Below are 7,500 nucleotides of genomic sequence, written 5' to 3'. Positions count from 1 at the left end.
ACAGTAGAACATCTTCCACTGAAGGTTAATAACAGCACATGGAAACTAAACGTGGAAAAAAAAAAAGCTCATACCAATTTCATGGTCTGGTGTCCACAGAAGTTTTGTTTCTACAGTGTAGAAGGCAGAAGTATCTTCCATTCTAAATAAAATGTTTTAGTAAAAACGGAACACATACAGTTCTTCATTCAACTCAAACCAAGAATGCACAAAACCTAAAGAAGTTTTAGTGAAAGCATAAACATTTTTATTTTCATTACTGAAAATCGATTTCTGCAATTGCAGATAAATTAATCCCAAAAAACAACAGCTACTGTGTCATTATTACTGTTTAAATATCACCCTCCTGATGTGTAACCCAACACACATCTTTTAACTTTGTTTGTTTGTCTAATTTTTTAATTAGAGGATTTGTTTTTACCCTGCTTTTGTACACGTGTAGCTATAAAATGATCAAAATGGTACTAATACATATCCAATAAACAAAACTTTAGATTTGTTTTCATGCTGCAGATTATGTAGGTTCTTCTTGAAGGTACTAGCTTGCTGAACAGGTTGTACATTACAATAAACATTTTCTGGAAGTACAACCGCTCGTACGTTACAAAGAGCTGCTTTTTAGAACAAGCTGACAAACCCTTTAGGGTGCTTACTGGATGCATCAGGCATGAGGAATGTTTGTCAGCTTTATTAACAGCATTGCCTTGGGATGTGACTGAACAATTTCTTTGTCAAACACAACAACAATGCAACAGTGAATCCATTGAAAGGAAGTAGCTTCTGGGTATATTTAGGAGTTTGAGTTCTATCAGGCCCTCCTCTGCTTTTTGGTGCTGATTTTATTTCCCCTGCTTTGACAGGAATTATAATTCCTGTGACGCCAAGCAGCTCAATCAATTAAATTGTCAGACAAACGTCCAGAGACTTCCTAGTACACCGCTCCTCAGTAAACAATGCTTCCAGGCATCGGGATGCAACCTGAGCCTCGTCAGATGAGTGGAGATCCAAAGGAAGCTCAGGCCACAAACGTGCCTCCAGTTTTAGGTGCATGAGGATTTGCTGGGATAAACGACATGATTGCACCACAGGAGCCCCTGTTAGAGGGCTGTAAGCACTTTCGGAAGGGTAGATTAAGGCCTCAGTTCAGACATTATAGGATTTCATGTGCTACCATGGAAGCCAGGAGCACATCATCTCAGCTTGTACAGTAACACAAGCCCTGAGGATTTAAATTAACGACACCTGAAACCAGACATTTTGGAGGAAAAGGTTTGTGGACACCATAGGAACCATACGATTCACATGTGCTTTTGGAATCCCACCACACATTAAGTCCACATTTGCTGTTATGATAATCTACACTCTTCTGGCAAGATGTTCCACAAGATTGTGGTGAGTGTGAAGGTGTTTAGTAGGGTTGAGATCCAAGCTCTATAGCAGGCTCATCTAGATCTTCCACTCACAACCCATATCTTCATGTAGCTGGCTTTGCACACAGGGGCATTGTCGTTCCAGAACAAAAACAATGTAATCCTACACATCCAAAGACGTCCTATACAATTACACGTCTCCCGCTTTGTGGCATCACACACAGCTGGAAAATCAGGTGTCCCAATACTTTTGTCAATCGAGTATCCAGTAGATATCAGTGCAAAGACAAACGTATCCAGTTGTGATAATAGACACACCACACCCTGCTGCCTCTCCTACACTAAATGGCACGTCGTATTGTACATAATTATAATATATAAATTCTACTGATCACTCTATAATTACAGGTATTAAAATGTTCTTTACGCATTGTGTATATGAACCCGAAAATTAATTTGTTCTTTTCCCCCCAATCAAACTTCAGACAAGCTTCCCCCCATCTGTATACTTAATAAAGTACATCCTGTCTGCTTACTTTAATTAAAACCAAGTGTTGGTTCCAACGCTGGCAAAACAACCTGCACAGGTGCCAACAATCTAGACAGGCAATGCCACAAAAAAAACATCTACATCCACTATTTCATAGCAATCAGTCCTTTAACCACACAGACAGCTTTTATATAAAGATTATTAAAAAATAAATGTCTGGGTAAAAAGTATTTGGACACCCGCCTTTTCCAGCCGTAGGTGTTTCATCCCTGAACTGTTACCACAAACATGAAAGTGCATGAAGTCTTCGAATGTAGTTGAATGACATTCATTGGAAGGAAAATGTCATTCAACTACATTCGAAGACTTCATGCACTTTCATGTTATAGCGAGCTGCTATAAAGCACTGACCTCAACCCTATTAAAAACACCTTGTGCATGAATGACAACACCACGAGTAATGATACGTTAAAATTATGCTGTATTTACAGGGGAGAAAGTTAGAGCACACAGCATGGATACATGATCATTTTTTTTCAACAGAAACATTAAAAAAAAAAAAAAAAAAAAAAAAAAACAGAATTTTCATTTTATCAGTAAAAAAAAAAAAAAAAAAAAAAAACAGAATTTTCATTTTATCAGTAAAAAAAAAAAAAAAAAAAAAAAACAGAATTTTCATTTTATCAGTAAAAAAAAAAAAAAAAAAAAAAAACTCCTGAGAAATAACATTGGCCTTTAATTATACAGCTGCTCTAAAGGACAAGCCCCCTGCTGGTAAAAGTACACCATGGCTTTAAATTACAAAAAGAAATTAAATAAATCATTCAGGACACACACACAGGAACTCGCTCATGTGATTATGTGACCAGAAATAGCATTTGGCAAATGCTTCAATAAATCTGGCTGATCGATAATCGGTGAAATCTGGAAAAAGAAAGAATCCAATCATATAAAATCACTAATTTCTCATATTAAAATTATTAGACATCATACATACTGCGAGCTGCACCCTGAGACTGAACCAGATACAAATTTGTAAAATTTAATAATCTGCTTTCAAGGTATTTTGTAACTCTTTTTCTTGTACATTCCAGTTAAAAAGCTCTTTTTTTTTTTTTTGCTGAAATTTGTAACTATATAACAATCTATAACAAAAGAATCTTAAGTTTAAAAATTTTAAAAATAATTAAGAAAACCATATAAAAACTAAATTGCTGGTTTGCCAAACAGTTTTTCAGAATTAAACTTTAAAACGAAATCGGTCTCAGTATCGTCTCCAGCGTCCGTCTCTCGGCTCTCTGCGTCGGTCAGGCGTATAATCTCGGTTTCGGCCTCCGCTGCGATCGTCGTGCTGGTAGAAGTCGTTTCTCCGGTGCCGCTCGCCGCTCCCGTGCCCGTGGTGGCCAGCGGAGTCTTGCTGGTGGGCGGGCCTTTGGTTCCAGGGGGCGAGGCTGTCTTTTTGCCAGGAGCTCCCTGAGCCACCTCTGAACTGTTGCTGCTGCATGCCGAGCTGAAACGTGCCGGCCAACTGCTGCATCTGCTGCATCTGGACCTGCAACATGTTGTTCCTCTGTTGAAAGAGAGAAAACGCACTACATGGACAAACGTTTTCTGACACCTGACTTTCCTGCCATTTGTGGTTTCTCTCCAAACTGTTACCCCAAAATTGCAGTATATGCAATGCCCCTGTGCACAAAGCCAGCTCCATGAAGACATTGTTTGGACAGGAAGATCTTGAGTGGCCTGCTTTGGAGCTCTGATCTCAACCCTACTGAGCACCCCAGACCATCAATACTTGACTTTACTAACACACTTGCAGGTGATGAACACAAATCTCCATAAGCACACTCCAAAACCTAGTGGAACATCTGGGGGCTAAATGTGGAATGCGATGTTTAAAAACCACATACCGTACTGATGACCGGGTGTCTGCAAACTTTTGGCAATAGAGTATCTGCATAATTTGAAACTAGTTTTAGAGTCACAAGGAACCTAATTGTAGAGGACCGACGCTTCTGATTGGTCGAAAGGAGTTGGTTTATTTGCTATTACAGCATACCCAAATTTCCTGACAGGAAAGTCTTCAAAACGAGTATTTTGCAGTACGTTGGTAACCTGAATTTACTTCATTAATGAAGGCCTGTTAAAAAGATCGACTGTTATAGCATCTACTTAGCTAAACACGAACATGAACTAGCTCGTCATTCTTTAATTAATACAAATATAAATGCCGGATTAAATAAAACATTGGATTATTTTACTTCAATAGCATGCCCCGTCAGGTTTTATTCGTCACAAGAACAACTGCCAAGTGTGAAATAAACACAAACTGGATTGTGTGAGAAAAAAAAAGGGAATCCAGGTTTAATCACCATATAGCCATTTGTGCAGCTTAAGTCATGAGCACTCCAAAATATCCGAGAGCAGGTTTTTTTTTTTTTTTTCCACACAGCTTTCAGAGTTAATCTTTAAAATACCCAGTGAAGCCTGTAGGATTAGTATTTTACCATTTCAAATCAGCAGCCATCAGTCGATCCTTGACAGCTGAATTCAAGCCTTTACATGCTTTTTGGTAACTTGTCCTTTTTTTTTTTTTTTACTATTTAAGAGCGAACAACGGAGCACTCACCATCGCCTGCTTCTGAAGACTGTCTGGTGAAGCGAAAGACCTCTGAAAGTTCTGAGGAGGAGAAAATGATGGAGAGCTCATCTGATCTGGAGTCCGGTCATGCCTGCATGTCACACATCACATTAACATCAGTTCCACATGTAAGCGCCACAGAGTGCTGCTTATTCTGTGCAGATGTGATTGGTGAAGGATACCTGGCAGCACGGTGTGTGGGTGTGCTCGCTGGACTAAGGTTCTGAGAGTTCGCAGGGCTTTTTCCCTCCTGATTTATATGACTGCTGCCTGTCACAAACCCAGAGTCCGGAAAACCATTAGAAATGCAAAGACCGAACATTTCAACTGAGCCATGAGAAGTTTCCTACCTGCTCTGAACTGCAAGTTGAGCTGCCTTCCATAAAGACGGATCCCCCCAAGCAGGTGCATGCTGTAAGGGACCGAAACTTCATGCTTAAAGTTCACAAAGGCGAACTGTTTCGAATTCCCGTCATTGTCCCTCGGGATTTTTACTTTGATCAGAGGCCCGGCCTGCAACAGGAAATGGACAGTATGAAAACAATAAATATAGAGATGTGGAGGAAAAATTTATTGGAAGTCCAACAGTTAGGAGCAGAGATACAAATTAATAATGCAATGGGACATGACGGACCCCGTTTTTAAAAAGAAAATGAAAGTTAGAGAGAGAGAGAGAGAGAGAGCGCGAGAGAAGTTGAAATAAAAACATTTTAACTGATCAAAGTCACATCAGGATCAATTGTATCGGCGATGACTTGGTTAGAATCTAATTACTGAATCAATACTTCAAGTCAAGAAGTTTTTATCGTTATTTCTACCGGAACCCTGGTGCTACATTTAATAACAGTTACATGCAGAACACAGGGTTAGGGACTAAAGTAAGTGCCCACGCCACGTAAAGTGCATCGTATGCAACCGAGTACAAACAGACAACACAAAAACAGTGTGGGACAGATACACAAAACACAGAACACAAAATAGCGCCGACCAGTAAACCTGCTGTATACTACGATTATACAGTAATGTGCAAAGACTATAAACAAGAGTGTATTTGTAAACAAACACAATGTAGTGCAAACACAGCATGTAAACAGCACACTATAAAAAAATTAATATTAAATGGCGGTTGAATGGATTGAGATGTGTATTGTGTGTGTGTGTGTGTGTGTGTGTGTGTGTGTGTGTGTGTGTGTGTGTGTGGCGTTCAGTTTCAGTTCTGTGTGTTGAGAAGTCTGATTGCTTGAGAGAAGAGAAGAGAAGAGAAGAGAAGAGAAAAGAAAAAAAACTGTTGCAGTCTGGATGTGAGGCCTGAATGCTTCTAAACCTTTTTCCTGATAGTAAGAGGGTGAAGAGTGTGTGTTGGCTTTGCAGATGTGGTGTGTGGTATAAATGTCCATGATGGAGGAGCGAGAGACTCCAAGAGACTTGTTTTACTATATGGACAAAAGTATTAGGACACCTCACTTTAACAGCTAAATGTGGTTCCTCCCCAAACTACAAAGTTAAAAGGCACACAATTACATGGAATATTGTTGTCAAGCATAAAATTGTCTTTTTACTTCAGAGACCAAAAACTGTTTCAGCATTAATAATGCCCCTGTGCACAAAGCCAGCTCCATGAAGATTTCAGCTGCATGGGTTGAAGTGGAAGTGCTCTTCGTCAAGTGTCACGCAAATGATATCTCTGTGTTGTAACATTCTTTCATCCATCCATCATTTAATACGCTCTATAGACAAAAGTATTGGAACACCATTTTTAGTTCTTCCCCAAACTGTTGCCACCATGTTGGCAGCACACGATTGCAAAACGTGTCTATGGATACGGTAGAATAAAGTTTTCCCTGCACTTGTACTACGACACCCAAATCTGTTCCATCATGGCAATGCCCCTGTGCACAAAAGCAGCTCCATGGAGATATTGTATGAAGTGGAGGATCTTTAGTGGCCTATATTAGGATGAATGTAAACACTGACTGCACCCCAGACCTCCTCACCTTAACTACATCAGTAAATCTTATATCACACAGCAATCTTATGATCGTATGTACACAAAGGTTTGTCCATGCAGTGTATATTATAATCGCTTCCTTTGCCAAAACATTAAAAGCAGTTGGAGGATTTCCAGCCAATCCTGGGATCCCGCAAGATTTAACTAGCCAATCACTGCACAGGGGGCGGGATTTACAGCAATAATGATGGGGATAAAGAAAACACAATTTCAATGCACAGACCAGTTTCAATTGAGTGGAAATAAAACCTAGGCATATTATATATATGCGTTCCTGCACTTCCTCATGGATGTATGTATATATACATCCATATTTATTTTTGAATAATAAATTAGCAAGATACAAGCTAGCGATAAATGCTATGCTAGCAGGATGACGTTACAGTGAATAATCACGTATTAGCATTGCAACCTATATACTGCATACACACCCAATAACCACCTGTAAACCTGCTCATAAATCTTATATTCAGTATATTCCAGGTTTTTATTAACGCATGTACGCGCTTATTGATCAGCTGCTAAGACGCTACTAGGAAAACAGCGTTAACTCGCCTGTAAAAACAGCTCAAACAAAAGCTCCTCTGTTACTTGAGAGTCCAAGTTGCCCACAAACAATGTCCGATCTGCTTCATCTGCTATGCCCATTATCTCGCAAAAGGGCAACAGTACAGTTTTATTACCGAAGCGCTCCACGAGATGGGTCGAGCAATGTTTATAGCGATAGACTATTGCCGTAAAACGACAGAGGCCTGCCGTATGTCGCGAGCTACTGTCGTGCTGAGCTTCCGATTTGCGACACTGTTGAGCAGGACACTGTTGAGCAGTTCTCCTCTTGGCCTTATGAAGACGCTGTTACACATTTCTCAGGGCTTTGTTATATGGCTTTTTTTTAAACAATCAGCAAATAAACAAAAGATATTTGCTTTATTTTGTATTCAGATAGTAACCAACAGATTAAATTGCACCACACTATCGACTGGCTTGCTAG

At 39.7% G+C, this 7,500-nt stretch overlaps 1 protein-coding gene across 1 annotated transcript; it reads right to left on the bottom strand.

Annotated features, from left to right (window-relative positions):
* Positions 1-2,505: 2,505 nt before the first annotated feature.
* rbm7 (RNA binding motif protein 7) lies at positions 2,506-7,274 on the bottom strand. The gene is made up of 5 exons (XM_083551592.1): positions 7,065-7,274; positions 4,852-5,014; positions 4,684-4,771; positions 4,490-4,592; positions 2,506-3,430 (listed from the first exon to the last, which is right to left on the bottom strand). Exons 1-5 carry the CDS (start codon positions 7,155-7,157, stop codon positions 3,125-3,127), a joined length of 753 nt encoding a protein of 250 aa, XP_083407718.1. The 5' UTR covers positions 7,158-7,274; the 3' UTR covers positions 2,506-3,124.
* Positions 7,275-7,500: the final 226 nt, after the last annotated feature.

Source organism: Silurus aristotelis (assembly GCF_946808225.1).
Source record: "Silurus aristotelis genome assembly, chromosome: 10".
Taxonomy (NCBI): Eukaryota; Metazoa; Chordata; class Actinopteri; order Siluriformes; family Siluridae; genus Silurus; species Silurus aristotelis.
The sequence above is the reverse complement of the archived record's forward strand: the minus strand, read 5'-3'. Positions and strand labels throughout refer to the sequence as shown.